General features: G+C 38.5%; 1 protein-coding gene across 1 annotated transcript in view; it reads left to right on the top strand.

Annotated features, from left to right (window-relative positions):
- The first annotated feature begins 2,564 nt into the window (after positions 1-2,564).
- Positions 2,565-18,549, top strand: part of LOC124111873 (macoilin-1-like) — a 34,423-nt gene continuing 18,438 nt past the window's right edge. The window contains exons 1-6 of the mRNA XM_046471746.2: positions 2,565-2,899; positions 13,640-13,781; positions 14,535-14,661; positions 15,225-15,354; positions 16,171-16,237; positions 18,388-18,484. Coding sequence (XP_046327702.1) covers positions 2,817-2,899; positions 13,640-13,781; positions 14,535-14,661; positions 15,225-15,354; positions 16,171-16,237; positions 18,388-18,484 — 646 coding nt within the window. The 5' untranslated portion in view covers positions 2,565-2,816. The remainder of the gene's footprint in view (positions 2,900-13,639; positions 13,782-14,534; positions 14,662-15,224; positions 15,355-16,170; positions 16,238-18,387; positions 18,485-18,549) is intronic.

The following is an 18,549-nucleotide window of genomic DNA, read 5'->3' as shown; positions in this document are numbered from 1 at the left end:
CTGGGACTAAATGTCAGTCTACCTGCGACATTAAGTTGCAAAAGACATTTCATTCGAGTTCTCCTTGAAACAACAAACATGGATGTGTTTGCAGTCATTGCGAAATGTAAATTAAATTTAAGAGGGAAACGGGTGGCCAATTAGTCTAAGCCTTAGACTCTAAGGTACCCGTGAAGATTCGGGTTGAGAATCGGTCTTCAGCAACCCATGCTTGTCGTGAGAGTGAGTGAGTGTGGTTTTACGCCGCTTTTAGCAATATTTCCAGCAATATCCCGGCAGGGGACACCAAAAATGGGCTTCAAACATTGTACCCATGTCGCGAATCGAACGCTTTAACCACTAGGCTACCAGACCGCCCCGCTTGTCGTAAGAGGCGACTATGCTTGTCCTGAGAGGCGACTAACGGGATCAGATGGTCAGGCTCACTGACTAGGTTTGATGCATGTCATCCCAATTAATGAATCCCCATTGTGTAGATCGATGCACATACAAATCCTGCAATCGACCTAAATCTGCACCGCAGTTTACAAACCGGATGTCGATTTTGTTACTCGATTTTGATTTGACTATGTATAGACTTGTAACTCCAGCTAAAATATAACACCATTATTCCAACCTGGTTCGGCAAGGGTGGAAACTGGAGTCAGTTAATTCCCTTGACTCGGGAAGATGACCCGATCCCGTTTGTCGCCTCTTACAGCAAGCATGGGTTGCCTAGGACCTATTCCAACCCGGATCTTCACGGGTGCCTTTAGCCTCTGTCACTGTTGAGGCTGAAGTTGATTATTATAAATTCGTATTGTAGGCACAATGGTGAGTCATTATTTCAATAGATCGACATTAATCCAATTTCCCGGATGATTACCTTTTAATCGACTCATAAAAATAAAAACAAGAATGAGTCCAACGGAATTTTCACAATTTTGTGCACACGACCTATTTCTTTGTTGAGATCCTCAAATGTGTATTTGTTTTCTTATCAGTTCATAAAAGTGTTGTTTTTTTTAAATAATTTGTACCATGATATTACATCTATAAATACCATTAATATATACCTGTACATCCCACAGGAACTCGTTATTGGTCAGTAAATAAAAAAATATATACCCCTATACTTATGTAAGTAGCAACTAGACTTTTATAGTCAGTTTAACCCACTTGCCTCGGGAAAATAACCATCATCTTCCCGAGGCAAGTGACTTAACTGACTACAAAAGTCCAGTTTCCACCCTTGCCGAACTAGGCGGGTATGATGGAGTTACATTTTGGCTGGACTATGCATAGACACGTTAGTCCAGCCAAAATGTAACTCCATAGAACATTTCGAAATTCATTAAGAAACATATTTACATTTCCAACTGGCTGGCATAGCCATATAAACCAAAACCATGAGAAAATAAAATATTTCTTTTATACTCGTGATGTCCAAATGTTCATTCCCATGTTATCTGAATGTAGAAGCATGTCCTAAGCCAATTTAGGGAGACGTTGTTCATGCATATGACGGATTTTAAACATCTAATCAAGATATTTTATGGGCATGGACATTACACTTATTAAAGCTTTCTTTGCACACAAGGACAGGTCAAGGACACATGTCTTATCATGTCAATTCATTGTATGTGAGAACCAGATTCCTAAATATGAATCTACTATACTGACTAACTGACCATCGAATGATCACCATTTCTAAAGATCACAATTTTAGGTGTTTTTTTTCTCCAAATTTACTGATAATGTCCATTCTTTCATTAATGTACGTAAAATATTTAATTGCCTTTGGAGACCAACAACAGTATCTGACACTAAAATGACATCGTCTGCGAAAAGTAGCATTTATATTTCTATCAAATCTGGAAACATCTGGATATCATGTTTACCATTGGAAGCTATTTCGTAATTTTATTTATTAATGAAAAATGAAAATAAGATCGGACTCAAAATATAGCCTTGTCTTAGACCCAAAGGACAATCAAAGAAACCTGTTACACCCCCCCAACCACCCCCACCCCCCACACACAAAGAACACATAAATGTCATAAGTCATAAATATATGATATTTATGCACACCAATATTCAAATGGTTATTTTGAAAAGAATTTGTGATTACATTTTACGGGGAGTAGTAGACATTAATCTATTCATCTTTACCAATTCAATATCCGATAATTGTTGACTTCTGCTGTTTATAATAAAAGCGTATTTAGACTTTCAGACCAACAATGAAAATCGACATACGTGTAATTACAAGCATGTGAGTCCATGTGCTCATGGTGTTAATTGCGCCTCTTGTGCAAGGTTAACTGACTTATCACACCAGGAGGTAATTATCGGTTTTCTGCTTAACAACACCTGCTTAGGTTATTCAATTAGTAATAGGTGTTCTTTTCCTGCTTCTGAACAAAGCTTATCTAAAAATATATTCATTGTTTACATGATGAACAGCCAATGTCAGCAGACGTGGCTTTAACCATGTCAAGCTTAGTTGTTAGTTGTAGGGAAATACTATAATGCATACGCGCACCTGCTTATTTACTCTGAATTTTAAATTTGACTGCTGTTATTGATTCAGATATTCCTCATATCTCATATAAACTTGAAGCACTGATTATTTACTGTTGTACGAGTTTTGGGATATTTCCGGAATATCACGGTCGTTTGTGACGGAATTAGCCGGACGTGTCTGACCCAGGGCGCATGTGCAAGGACATAGAGCTGTGGAAGTACTTCCAGGATTGTCATAATAATTAGGAAAGATAAAATTAGACAAAAGAACATCATCAATTCACATTTGATGTGTGCAGGGATTGAGGAACATGAAAAGACCGCGAAATGTTGATTGCGGCAAACCCAGACGCCCTGTGAAAAGGAACAAAATATCCGATGGTATCTATGGAAGGTAAGAACACGACCGTGTTTCAATATGGCAGTGCCAGTTTAGAGTCTGCCATTTTACGTAAAATGTCAAATTTCAGGAATCGTTCAAAGAAATGAGTTTAAGATCGAGATACCTTACTGATTTTCCCGTTGACGACATAAATATCATCAAAGCTATTACTAACAGTTCACGGGCGTTGACTATAATGTCAAAGAAGCATGCCATCCCCCTTCTAAGTTATGCTGAATGTCAAAACTAACGTTTTGATACCTCGACAAATGCCCTTATTTTGACGTTGGCAGTAGATATATCTACTATTTTAAACCGTCGCTATCAACACACCCAGCTTTGTTTGTATTGAAGAGCAATATTGAATAGTGAACAGGAAATGCATTTAACAGGAAATAACTTGAAAATATTTGTATTCACACATTAAGTCTTTAGGCCCCTATCTGGATATTTGTGTACGAAAATACACCATTTATAGTTCTTAGTTGTATAGTAAAATATCATATCACCTGCTGTTGTCTGAATGTTTTTGTCATAAAGTAATTGCTGATTGCTTGTACAAAGATGCTGTTTATGATACAATTCTATAATCAGCATGACTATAGAAACTTGGTGCACATTTGCTATTTCACTACTGTTGTGACATACACCATTGTATATATATTCAAGGAAAGTGATGTCACTTGACCACACTGATCAATGTTGAAGGTTCTAGCTTAAATTCTATGCCTCAATTGAAAATGATCAGTGAAAATAGGACAGTTACAGAATTTACGTTAGGCAAAGTTTAGGTTAAAGATTTAAATTTCTGATACTTTTTAATGAGATTTGGTAAGCCGGCCTGCACAAAAGTGTCCAAAATGTTCACAGTGTATCTGAACAGGAAAGGACATAAACCTTTTCCTTGTCACCATTGGTAAACTTTGAATTCTGAAACATTATGAATTAAATAACTGTGCTCGACTCTAACACTGCTCCGCTGATCTGAGTCTAGTATATTTTCTGAAGGACCAGTAAAATTAGATAATTCGTGGTCCAGTAGGTTAGTGTTATTTTGGTGATGAACAAAGTAATTTTACGTTTGTATGACTTTTGAAATCAGCGATATATCAAGGCTAAACTCGAGGTTTTTTTGTGCTGGTCCTTTGGACCACTGACAAATTTTGGTCAGAGTCAACATGGTCAAGCACTGGAGTAATGTCCTTGAAAGTGTGTAGTGAAACCTGAAGTGAAATATTTCAATATGAAGGAAGTGTTTGAACAGGAAGGAATTACCAGTGGCAGTAGATATTGTGTGACTCATTTATCCATCTGCAATGTGCAGGTTTTTACAAGCCACAATATGTTGCATCCTGTATGCATACAAATTAAGAATGAATGCAAATAATATCAACTGCCAATATTTGGACCAAGGGAAATTCCTGAATGTGGGAGAAATTAGGTCACAATGATTTCCTGGTTGAAGTTGTTGAATTTTATAATCAACAAAACACACACTTATCAAATTGTTATTTGAAGGTAAAGATGCCAGATATGTAGAACATATTGGTATATTACGTCAAACATTTGCATATTAAATTAAAGTTTTCAGGCATAAATGTCAACAGATGAATGTTAATTGTGCTAAGAGACAAATTATTGCGACAGTTTGATAGGGTTTGTGCTATATCAGTTCAGTGTTGTGAACTTTCAGTCATCAACTTCTCATTGGGATTCTGGAATAGAATTGGTCCCCAGCAACATGTGCAGATCATGAGGCAACATGATGGCTCAGGTGGTCAGGCTCGGTGATATTGGATAATTGTATGTCATCATGTCCCAAGAGGGTGAATTGTTGCTCATAGTGTCAATTACTGGATTGTCTGGTCGAGATTATTTACATGCTTCCGTCATTTGCTAGAATATAATGTAGCGTTTATAACAAAGAAACAAACAAGCAGTTGTTATGAGGTAGTATAGTAGCTAAAGTTTTGTAATCACACCAGAGACTTGGGTTTTATTCCCTACCTCAGTCTTGGTATTGATATTGCTGGAAGTGGAATATTGTTACAAAAAGACCACACTCACTCAGTCTGCACTTGGCAATTATGTGTCATGCCGTGTATCAAGACAATCTCATTAAAATCAGATCTTAGTTCTCGCTGCCTCTAAACAAAGATCTGAGGACCTCCCAGATCTTGCAATGTACATGCAATGCTGTTCAAATTTGTTCTTCTTTTGACCATGAGTGGTAGTAATTTACACATGGTAATGTGGAAGTTTCGTTTTCTTAAATTATTAGGGTAAAGAAAAAACAAAACAGGCATATCTCAAACTTTACTTTTTATTTGTTGTTATGGTTATCACATTCAAACATTGTCAAAGGAAACTTCAGTTCCAAGGTTTAATTCAACTCTAAAATCCATCTAAAATAATACACTGAAAATTATCTATATTTATCGCAATAGTTGCTTGCAATATCAATAGTTATCGCAATAGTTTCTTTCAATATCAATAGTTATCGCAATAGTGATTTCCAGACCAATAGTCACCCCTAATGTTATTTAAATTGTAAATGGCTGAATAGACAATTAACAGTTTTCTTTTAAAATAGTTTGCTTAGTTTGACTGGTATTTATCAAGCCCTGCGTGGAGGCTGATATTCAATCTATGTTTGCATCAAATGGCAGTACAACTTCCCAACTTGGAATATAAAATGTCCTGGCTTTACTGCATAGTTCTACATTTTTGCATTGAATAGTGTTAAAATACTTCTGAATTTTAGACAATAAGAACTACAAACAGTCCCCATTTTGAATCAAATAAAAATGATGTTTGCATATTGCCTGCCACAGCAATTACTTTAAATTCTAGATAAATCTTTGGTTTTATCAGTCCCATCTTCAGCAGTACAGGGATACTAGACTATAAGTCCAGTACTATGAAAACACACAGGGACTAGTTTCCTCCCCAAATCTAGGTATTTGACACAAACCACTAGTCAGAATGAGTCAGACTAGATGGATTTGACCAACGGTGCCTACCCTTGCCTGTACATTTCTCTATAATATACTGAAAGATGTGTATATATGCAAAGTCTTTCACTTCCGCCAATGTGCTAAATATCTGAGACCTGCATCATTTCAGGATTTCCTACAACATTAAGCTGACTTGCCGTGATATAACTGGAATACTGTTAAAAACAGTGTTAAACCCAACTCACTCACTAAGCAGTATGAGACATTAGATAGATGATTATGAGATGTAAAATGTGATTTTGTTTCAACCTATTACTGAGCTGTAAGAGAGATCATAGGAAAACCACCCAGAGCAGTGACAGAGACTAACATTTTAGCAGAGCTCCAGATAAGCTTTTGGTGTTGTGGGTATTTTACCCATGCATTTTAAAATCATTGGGTATCAGTAATTCTATCTGGGTATTGAAAGTTCTGTTACCAACAAGTTTTTACACATTTGGGTATTTAAGTTAAATATTTAAAAACGCTATTCCTCTAGTCCCTGCAAACTGGTGTCAGGTGGGTTCGAGAGCTTTATAGGACTCAAAAATACCACGATACTTCCACAAGAAAGGGTGATGGCAAATGATCATGATGTAACTGTCATCGTGGAGTTTGGCAAGGTTGACAGAATGCCCGTTTATAATTTCAAATAAGTTGCTGATTTGCTAATCGAATACGCAGGGTTACTTCACAATATTTTGATGATACGCACAAGCTTTATTTTTGTAGCGTATCTGTAATGTTCGTTGCGTATTTGATACGCTTGGATTTTATTTTACTGCATATTTCTGCATTTCTGATGCGTATTTTACGCAGATACGCAGCTTATCTGGAGCTCTGATTTTAGTCCTCTAGCCTTATATTTTATAATAATAACCTTTAAAAATGTCCTTATGATACCTTATTAATTGGGCAGTTTGGCAAGGACTATATTGTACTAGCACAATTTCTATCACTGCAGAGTAGAAAATATTCAGAATATCTTACACCACATCAAGTAACCAGTCCCTTGCTTTCAGTGTGCCTTTGTCATCAGTAGTAGTTATTGTATACCTTGATAAAGACAAATGGTGTTATTTCTGCGATTTCTATGGCAACAAGTCGTAGCAACATCACAGGTATAATGACCCAAGTCTACTGAGCATCTTAGTTAGTGCCCCTTTGTTAGCTAGTAATATGGTTGGTGAAATAGCTAGAAGAACTAATAGTAAGGACAAACAATAGACTTTTGTCTTGATGGGACTCAGCTGATGGACAGTGGTGTTTGGATCATATTTCATCATGCTTATTTGGTTTGGCTTTATTTTAACTGTCTTGTCGACAAGGATATTCTTTCATGAAATGATTGAAGTGTAGGCAAGTAGATATTAAGACCAGTTGCCAGCCATACCACATGTATTTCATGAAGCTATGTATATGTTACAGCAAGTATATGTATCAACCGTAACATGGTTGAAGTCTGAAAAATCATGCAATGCTGTTGATTCCGGAAGTAGAATCTACAGATTTGAGGGATTTCTCCATTACCTGACACAGCTCATTTTAGACCAGAAGTTTAGGAAACACATTGATTTTGTTGAACCAAATGACAGTAAGATGTTCCACATTATAGAGGCCTACCTCATGATAGAGGCCTACCACATTATTGAGGCATTCCACATTATAGAGGCCTTCTACATTTGGAGGCCTACCACATTATTGAGGCCTACCACATTATAGAGGCCTACCACATTATTGAGGCCTACCACATGTATAGAGGCCTACCACATGTATAGAGGCCTACCACATTATTGAGGCCTTCCACATGTATAGAGGCCTTCCACATTATAGACACCTTCCACATTATTGAGGCCTTCCACATTATAGAGACCTTCCACATTTATAGAGGCCTTCCACATTAATGAGGCCTTCCACATGTATAGAGGCCTTCCACATTATTGAGGCCTTCCACATGTATAGAGGCCTTCCACATTATTGAGGTCTTCCACAAGAGACCTTCCACATTATAGAGGCCTACCACATTATAGAAGCCTGCCACATTATAGACACCTTCCACATTATTGAGGCCTTCCACATTATAGACACCTTCCACATTATAGAGGCCTTCCACAGATATACAGGTCTCTTAGGCAATAATTATTAGTTTAAATCATAATTTCTAGATTATGTAAATAAGAACAAGCTGTTCCTTTAAGAGACTGGATTACTGTCCACATATCTAGACTTGCCTATAAGGAGGATAGAATTACTACACATCCATGGACTTTTGTTCAGTACAGCCTCGGAGCAAGGCTATACTAACACATCAAAAGTTTGTAAGACTAGTGGCTTTGCTGGATTGAACAGATCTTAATTCTTTTCTCATAATCATACAAGTTTTGTATGATTTTGAATTGTGACTTCAATAAAACATCTTATAAAAAAAAATCTAAACTTGTCTCATCTACCAAATATCTTTGTAATGACATGTGAAACTGATGCATTGTCTTTGTGTAATTAGGGTATGCATAACACTAAACATGCTAAAGAGTAAAGAACTGGATTGCTATTATGGACCATAAAATCTAGTTGGAAAAAACAAAGAGGATTTTGAATTACTAAAACAAGCTTGCTGGGACTAGTCCTCCTTTGAGCCTTATCAATTTGATCAACGACCTTGTTCCCTAATTTACAGTTGATGTTTGTTTCTAGGCTGGCAGCATTATGCCTTGGGGGTTAGATGCTTAATTAGGCTCCTGCAAGGTTAACGAGATTTGCTTCACAGGTAGTCACAGGTGGGACCCTCTTTGTTCACGGACATCAGCTGGATGTCGCTGTTTTCCTGCAGCATTATCAGGGTTGGAAACAAAGCTTGAAGTATGGGGTCTTTCTCAGAACCCTCATGTTAAGAATCACAGCTTAAAGGGAGACTCCACTCCACGTTCTAGAGCCCATGTTTAATTTATTTTATACATTGTAATCAGTGTCATGTGTGTATTTAGGCTTTGTCTCTGTGTAATTAGCACTGTCACAGTGATGTGCATCCAGGCCTCAATGTAGCTATTGCAACCTATTATTGAAAAATGCAACCTTTATTTATGTCTACATGCACCAAGTGCATAAAAAAGTAATTCAAATTTTTGTCAGATTTGTTTTACCTTCACTTGTCCACACAAAATCGATTTTTGAAGCCATTCAGTATATTATATTAACCATGCTACATCATTCATCCCCAGGGTATGTGTAATTCAAGACACATGCAGTTATCAGACAGCTCAGATTTTATTTGTTTAGACGAGTTTGTTTCAATTTTGATAGTTTTATGGGACTCAATTTATGGGATTTATGTGTTCAACCTGGTTTTGTCTGGTGCAACTAGGATTATTGTATCAACATGCCCCTGTGCAAGTGAAATCAGATTCCTTAAATCTAGCGTTAGAAACTGAAAGCATGAGTGGAGGGGGCCTCGACTCGTTATATTGTTCCATGAATAAACATTAGCTGGCATTAGCAATCAGCTGTACCAAAGTGCTATATTTACAATTCTTCCGATCATTGCAACAAAATTCTTTAAAGTTATGTTATTGGGTATTGAACCAAAACAGCAGTAGATTGTGAGAAAACATGTACAGCTGATTGCTGTTTCTGGGTGAGTGTACAAGAAAATACACACGATAATTTAATCTCTGCATATAATGCAATGCCTAGTACTAGAAATACAATATAAATGGTAAACCATCATGTCTGGTGATGTTTTATCCCATATTTGCATTGACCAAGTTTATCACCTGTTCGTTTATCTGACTTTGCTGAAGGGATACGATGTAAATTTTCTCTTCTCATAATACTCAAATGCACGTAAAAAATGTAATCCAAGATTAATCCAATGAATTCCGTTCAGAACTCTTAAGTATGCTCTACGTTACAATAAGCTAGATGTTGCCCTTTGTTTGCAATATGCACTGCAGTAGACTTCAAATATACATGATGCCTGCATTTGATCAGGAAATAAAGATCTGTTTTATTTTGTTTGATTGTTAGGGGCAGTCGGGTAGCCTAGTGGTTAAAGCGTTGGCTCGTCACGCCGAAGACCCAGGTTCGATTCCCGACATGGGTACAAAGTTTGAAGCCCATTTCTGGTGTCCCCTGCCGTGATATTGCTGGAATATTGCTAAAAGTGGCGTAAACCGTACTCACTCACTCACTCACCTACTGTTTGTTGTTTAATGCCACACTCAGCAATATTCCAGCTATACGATGGCAGTCTGTTAATAATCGAGTCTGGACCAGACAATCCAGTGATTGATATGAGCATCAATCCACTCAATAGGGATATGATGCTATTCATCAACCAAGTCAGCGAGTCTGACCACCCGATCCCGTTAGACGCCTCTTACGACAAGCATTGGTTGCTGAAGACCTATTCTACCCCGGATCTTCATGGGTGCAATATGCACTGCAGTTGAATTCAAATATACACAATGCCTGCATTTGATCAGGAAATTATTATCTGTAAACACATACAGGTATGCAATTTGAAATGGCTACATTGGGTAATTATGCAAAGTGTTGTTATAACTGAGTTTTGTAACTCTATTCATGTGTATTTGTAGCAAGCAACTCAAAATTAAAAATGTTATGGTGATTTGTTGTGTATCTTTTGCAAATACACAGCTTAGCTGCAGCTCTCCTTCCCTACATTTATATTGTCCTCGGGCAAGTAGAACAGGCCCAGATTTCATGGTTTACCACAGCAGTGTTTTATGACTGTTTCACCTACCGGTCCACATGACCGACAGTTTTTCATATGACCCAGTTTCAAAATGCTGATGACTGAATCAAGAACATGATGTGCCCGCCTTACACTCTTAGCATCCATAGAAAGGACCCCTTGACTTTCATGCTTAATTTTGAACACTGTACAGTCAGTCATCTTCCTATTTGCGTTTTATAATTTCATCTATACTTTTGGAGAATGTTTCAAATATTTTTGAGACATATACCAAAATACCCTGGTAATAAAAGAGTTTTATAGTCATATAAATACTCTGCAAATAGCTCTGCCAAACCTATTAAGTCTTTTAAGCTGGAATTTGTCCTGACCAACCTCTCATCCATCCCCCCACTCCACTCATACACTCTCTCAACTTGAAACTCTAAATATGTATTTGTTCATTATCTGATAGCAAGCTTCATGCCACAATTGTGACCTGTGAGAATAATGTTGAGTCTGTTGAAAACTGTTGACAAGAATAGCTTGGTGAATTGTGCCAGAGCTTCGGAATGAAAGTCCAGCTGTACTTTGCATTGGATGCCGTGCATGCTTACCCAGTAAACACAAACTGAAACACTGCTTTTCTGACCCATGTCATCCAGGTCAGATGAACGTAAACAAAGTGCAATTCCTGTTTGAGTTTTGCAGTATTTGAAGATTATATACAGACTTCAAAATATCCTCAGATTCTTGGACTGAGCTCCTGCTGTCTCCTTGACATTGTGGCCTTGACATTGTGGCCTTGGCCTCTGAAAAAAATGCCCCTCTATTTGTGGGTGAATCCCGTTGCCCTACATGTCGGATGCCTGGCCCATCACTTCCTTACTGTTCCATCCAGTATTTTATCACAAGTATTCACATCAGTCTGAATATCTGGAAGCTAGGTATGCTGTGCTATTTTTTCTCTTTGGAATGAGTTTGTTAGTGGTAAATACATAATGCACCTTGACCAGGACTACCAATGTGAAGCAGTGTTTAGCAATGTCAACATTCGAGATGTGGCGTGAATTTGCACCTGGCAGCTAGTAGTGGGATGATATACCGATGCATCAGTGGATCGCGATTTTCTTTATTCTCGATACAAGTATCGATCGCCAAGGCTCAAAGTTTAAATTTTCACTACTTACTGATTTTACCAATGGCTACCTGGAAAAAAATACTTGTAGCCATTTGTAAAATCAGGAAGTCAAGCCTATACTGTAGATAGCCAAAAGCATTTGAAATTATCTGTTATCAAATAACTATTATAATAACACTTGTGTTGGAATTGTATATTAGCATTATATATACTTTTCTTATCCAATAAGCACTATCAACTGAAATATAATACCAATTACATTAATATTTATCATGTTTATATATTTCTGTTCATTGTCGACTATAGGAGGTATAATACGCGAGTACAATTATTAGCAGACATGTTTTCCACAATCAGCTGTTATTTATTTTCCTGTATTAAAGTGTGAAGCAATAGAATTTAGTCGCCATGACAAAGTAGTCATTTGGCTAGCTCTGAATTTTAGACAGTGGACAAATTGAAATTTAGGTCAAATTGGCGACCATTTTTGTCGCAACTTTGAGGCCTGATCGCAGTTGCACACTAAGTTAAAAATGATTATCAATCATGAGTCAATTTAACTGCTCCCTCACTTTGTGGCCTTCACCATCTAGTTGTAGGCCTGTTAGTTTAGACAGAACCAGTAACTCTTAAAAGGAGCAAGCCCATCTGGGTACCTCCAAATTTGTTGTTAAATCTACCCCTGTCGATTCTTACCTTAAATGTTGGCTTACAGTACATGCACATATAGCAGTACATGAGTTGATAACCATGCTATCAGGAAACAATGTGAAGAGCCAAATGAACTTCAAAGTCATGTCAGTTTAGCTTTGTTTGTTGTTTAACGCAGCACTCAGCAATATTCCAGCTATATGACAGAGGTCTGTAAATAATCAAGTCTGGACCAGACATTCCAGTGATTGACACCATGAGATACAATGACATGCATCAACCAAGTCAGCAAGCCTGATCACCAGATATCGTCAGTCGCCTCTTACGACAGGAATTGTTGCCTTTTATGGCAAGAATGGGTTGCTGAAGACCTATTCTACCCCAGATCTTCACAGGTCACGACAATCTTTTGTTAGCTGGGTCACATGGAACATTGAAATGTACTTGAAAAAATAGTGCAAATTAAATATTGCAATGTTTGTGGAAGCATGAAGCAAGTATTGCATGATAAGTGAGGTATGTGTTTTGTGACTCGGCTCAGAGTTAGTATCTGAGTGGGGTATCCACAGATGCACATCTCAATAATGTATAACGTTTTCAACTCCCTTAAAACAACTTGGTGAAGATGGGTCACCTCTTTTGGTTTCCCTGGCTGGGAAAGCCAGCGAACATGAGAGGGTAGATACACTGTATGAGTGACTTCCTGCATGTACTGTGTGTCATTGTGTCTTTATGGTGTGGATCAGGCTATCAACCACTGGTTTGCCTAACGTAACCAGATTATTCCTGGCTCCTTTGATTTAGCTGCAATATTGCTGACTGACGTAAAACAACACTCGCTCACTTGCTCTAGCTCCAAGATTTTCCATAAACATGTTTTGTCACAGTTTCAAATAAAAACCATTTTAATACTCTTCTTTGGAAGATGGTGTACTGTTAATGTTGAATGTATTTTTGTATAGTGTATTCACATAGATTTAGTTATACCTGAACATGCAAATGAGTATACATGTACTGTGCATGACACCACCATAAAAAAGTTAACATTCAGAAAAAACAACCATTATTTATATTTTATGATATTTTTTACAACTGCTGTAAGTCATACATATTAGCATTGATGCAAATTATGTGTGGGTGAGTTGGATTTTTCTCATGGTCTGTCCTGATTACATCATGACATGACTACAACAAATGTTTCATGTTCTCTTGAAAGAATGATACGAGTGTTAGTTGTGGCAGGTCCTCCATGTGAATGTTCTTTGTTTCAGTACGTTCTTGTACTTGAAGTTCCTGCTGGTGTGGGCGCTGGTCTTGATGGCAGATTTCATTCTGGAGTTCCGTTTTGAATACCTCTGGCCTTTCTGGCTCCTCCTCCGAAGCGTTTACGACTCATTCAAGTACCAAGGACTGGTGAGTAGTGCTGGCCGGCCGTCAGTCAGCTTCGGCATTTGGACATATTCCAGTTTGAGACATTTTGAGAATTGCACTGAGTTATCTATAAACAGAGTGGTAGATTATATGCCAGTCATGTCAGGATACATCTGTTCATCTATAACCATGATAACATTCTCAGATGATACTATTCGCAATATACACTTTCCTGGATCGATCATATTTGAATTCTGTATCTCATTTCACACATGGACCGATTCATTCATATTTAATATATGCAACCTATACTGAACACCAACAATGCAGGGGTGAGAGTCTTCTGCGGAGCACGTGAATTTTAGTGACCACAAATTTGTGGGGGAAAAAACACCCCCAAAATTCTGGACCACTCTCCATTGCAAAGAGGTTTCAGCTGAAAAGGAAAATATCCATTCTCACCCCTGCAAATGTATCGGGTGGTCAGACTCTGTTATTTGGTTCATCCGTGTCACCCTACCCTGACATTGTGAACCGTTGCTCACAATATCAATCACTGGATGGTCTGGTTGCGATTCAATTATTTACAGGCTGCCATCATATGGCTGGAATATTGCTGACTGCAAAAAAACAACAAACTTAATTATCGATATAGGACAATTCATTTGGTCGTGAAGATACCTTGCTGGAAAGTTCATGTAAAATTATTACGTGTTTCAGTAAAAGTTTGAGGCAGAGCAGGGTTTTTGTAATGAGGGTACTGTGAGAAATTAATTGACTGTTGTTTTGTTTCAGGCTTTCTCTGTCTTCTTCGTTTGCATCGCTATCACATCAGACGTCATCTGCTATCTTTTCATACCAGTGCAGTGGTTATTTTTTGCGGCCAGTACCTATGTTTGGGTTCAATATGTTTGGCACACAGGTAATACATTCTCATATTTCTCAGTATCTGTCAGTGACAATCGTAGTAGGAAACTAGTTACAAAGGAGGAATTATGTGTATGAAGTTAACATGGCTAAGGAGACGGTCGGGTAGCCTAGTGGTTTAAGCGTTCGCTCGTCATGCCGAAGACCCGGGTTCGATTCCCGACATGGGTACAATGTGTGAAGCCCATTTATGGTGTCCCTGCCGTGATATTGCTGGAATATTGCTAAAAGCGGCGTAAAACCATACTCACTCACTCACGAACATGGCTAAGAGAGCAATGACCTGTGGTTCTCATGTAAATGACTTGATCGATGTACATAGACTTAATCGTCCATTTCTAATGAAGTCTTATTACCAATAGTTGCCATGATTACTGAGAAATTTAGATAATAGAATGATAAATGAATGACTTGAATATAAGTACAGTTTGTGGAGAATATTTTGTTTCTCATGATGTGAGACAAATGTAACATCTTGTGTAAGTCTTTACATTAAAATTTTTCATCAGTAAAACTTCCTTAACTAGATCAGTGATGAAGTCTACTGGTTTGTTTCAGAGAGGGGGATATGTCTGCCGACAGTGTCACTGTGGTTGCTGTTTGTATACATAGAAGCCTCAGTGCGACTTCGAGAACTCAAGAGCCTTCCTTTTAATTTAGACCTTTGCAGGCCATTTGCTGCGCACTGGTGAGTTACCTCCCTTGGATTACTGTACCAGTGATTGGCTAATCTTTTTGCATGTACATTAAACTTCTCCTTAGTTTATGTAAATATTTCAGTGATAAAATAACAGATTTCAACGTTGTTGTAATGCATTACATTTCAAGGCTACTTATGCCATGAACATCTGGGTTAGAATTGGTCTTCAGCAACCCATGCTTGTCATAAGAGGTCACTGACTGAATCAGGGGGCCAGACTCGCCAACCTCGTTGATGGATGTCATTATATTCCAAATGCTCATGATGTCAATCAATGGATTGTCTTATCCTGATTTGATTATTTATAGACCATGATCATACAGCTGGAATATTGCTGAGTGTGGCGTTAAACAAACAAAAAGAAAATAAATACATTAGAGGCTACTTTCTTCCCTATTGTCAAGTGACAATTATTTAATCTTGAGTTCCTGTGTGGTTTCAGGGTTAAAATAGGTCATCAATAAGCTAATAAGCTCTGCTTTTCATATCAGGTGCTTTGGTGCCATTGTACCCTGAAGGCATGGGATGTCGCTCATAATATCAATCGGGTGGTCAGGCTCGCTGATTTGTTTGATGCATGTCATCGATCTCAATTTTGTGGATCGATGCTCATGATGTCAATAAATGGATTGTCTGGTTCAGACTCGATTATTAACAGACGGCCACCATGTAGCTGGAATATTGCTGAGAGTGGCGTTAAACAACAAACAAACAAAGTTAAATAACAAGCTAAAACTGAATCTGTGTGCCTTTTATAGGTGTCACTGTCATGGTTTTGACTGTTCTTATGTTTCTGTATTGCAGTATTGGTTATCCAGTGGTGACACTAGGATTTGGTTTTAAAAGTTACATATCTTACAGAATGAGATTGGTGAGTTTGTTTTATTACACAATGTCTAGTTTTGTAACAATATCTCTTTATGCCTTTAGGCCCTACAGTGTTGAAAATTAAGTCCAAAAATCAAGAGGTCAGTTCCATGTCAAAACCCTAATGTTGAATGTCAGAGATTGAAGGTGTCCCTTGGTTCAGATACTAGAAGAGAAACCTCAGGGTCAAGGATACATGACACCCCCTGAGTTTCAGCCACTGCTTTACTAAATTAAAACCGTATTCAACGTAATAAGCGCCCCACACTAATAAGCGCCCACGACGATATTTGCTGATTTATTGGCACGTGAACCATCCCAATTAGCACCCTTCCGATTGATCAATGTACACAAGACTTATTTATTTGTGTATAATACGCACTCGTGTGTTATATGCACCCTTAATTATGGGCAATTAAATTCTGGAAAATATATCTGTCTTATTTAAACAGTTCAGGCCGTCAGTATGAACCACGAAATTTATCTTTCAACTCTGTTTTTTCCACAAGAATAATATTCTAATAAGAGCCCCCCATTTCTAATTTTGAGAGCGCCCTGGGCGCTTATTACGTCGAATACGGTAATTTGATTTTCATCACCTCCTACCTTACTATCAAACATATCCATTTTTGTTGTTGTCCCCAACTACAGACTGTTTGGCTCCAAATGAGAATGGCAAAATAATTCAAAATTGGGAATAGTCCATTAAATGTCAGTATGGTACATTGCAATGAATACCCTGTACCCAACAATATGTGCTGCTTGTTTTTTCATTCCCATCACTGGAAAAAGTTGTTTAAGAAACACTCATGTTGTTATTTGTACAAGTTGACATCTTGAACTGTAGGGGGCAGAATGGTAGGAAGAACAGTGCAAACACATACAGCATGCGGTACATAGTTGTTGTACCTACAGATGAGACTAGCCCAGGGGACGTGTGTCAACCTTATTTCTCTAGTCATTAGCCCAGGGGACGTGTGTCAACCTTATTTCACTAGTCATCAGCCCAGGGGACATGTGTCAACCTTATTTCACTAGTCATCAGCCCAGGGGACGTGTGTCAACCTTATTTCACTAGTCATCAGCCCAGGGGACATGTGTCAACCTTATTTCACTAGTCATCAGCCGAGGGGACGTGTGTCAACCTTATTTCACTAGTCATCAGCCCAGGGGACCTGTGTCAGCCTTATTTCACTAGTCATCAGCCCAGGGGACGTGTGTCAACCTTATTTCACTAGTCATCAGCCCAGGGGACGTGTGTCAACCTTATTTCACTAGTCATCAGCCCAGGGGACATGTGTCAACCTTATTTCACTAGTCATCAGCCCAGGGGATGTGTGTCAACCTTATTTCACGAATCATCAGCCCAGGGGACCTGTGTCAGCCTTATTTCACTAGTCATCAGCCCAGGGGACGTGTGTCAACCTTATTTCACTAGTCATCAGCCCAGGGGACGTGTGTCAACCTTATTTCACTAGTCATCAGCCCAGGGGACGTGTGTCAGCCTTATTTCACTAGTCATCAGCTCAGGGGACTTGTGTCAACCTTATTTCACGAATCATCAGCCCAGGGGACGTGTGTCAGCCTTATTTCACTAGTCATCAGCCCAGGGGACGTGTGTCAACCTTATTTCACTAGTCATCAGCCCAGGGGACGTGTGTCAACCTTATTTCACTAGTCATCAGCCCAGGGGACGTGTGTCAACCTTATTTCACTAGTCATCAGCCCAGGGGACGTGTGTCAACCTTATTTCACTAGTCATCAGCCCAGGGGACGTGTGTCAACCTTATTTCACTAGTCATCAGCCCAGGGGACGTGTGTCAACCTTATTTCACTAGTCATCAGCCCAGGGGACGTGTGTCAACCTTATTTCACTAGTCATCAGCCCAGGGGACGTGTGTCAACCTTATTTCACTAGTCATCAGCCCAGGGGACGTGTGTCAACCTTATTTCACTAGTCATCAGCCCAGGGGATGTGTGTCAGCCTTATTTCACTAGTCATCAGCCCAGGGGACGTGTGTCAACCTTATTTCACGAATCATCAGAGTTAAGCCTGTCCTGCTTGAATGAAACAAAGATGTTTACTGTGTTCCGGTGTCCGGTATAATGTTAGTGTACCCTGAAATAATTATCCCGTTTTTCATTTTTTTACAGAGAAGACAGAAAGTTGTACAAAAAGAAAATGATTTTTACATGCAGCTATTACATCAGGCCCTTCCTGCGGAGGTCCAGTATGCTGATAAACAAAAAGGTAGTGTACATATTATGTCATGTTAACATTCATTCCCAGTACTAATATGAATCTTGGGGCACCAA

Source organism: Haliotis rufescens, unplaced genomic scaffold, assembly GCF_023055435.1.
Source record: "Haliotis rufescens isolate VD_foot unplaced genomic scaffold, xgHalRufe1.0.p SCAF_5, whole genome shotgun sequence".
NCBI lineage: Eukaryota > Metazoa > Mollusca > Gastropoda > Lepetellida > Haliotidae > Haliotis > Haliotis rufescens.
This window is presented reverse-complemented; position numbering and strand designations above follow the sequence as displayed.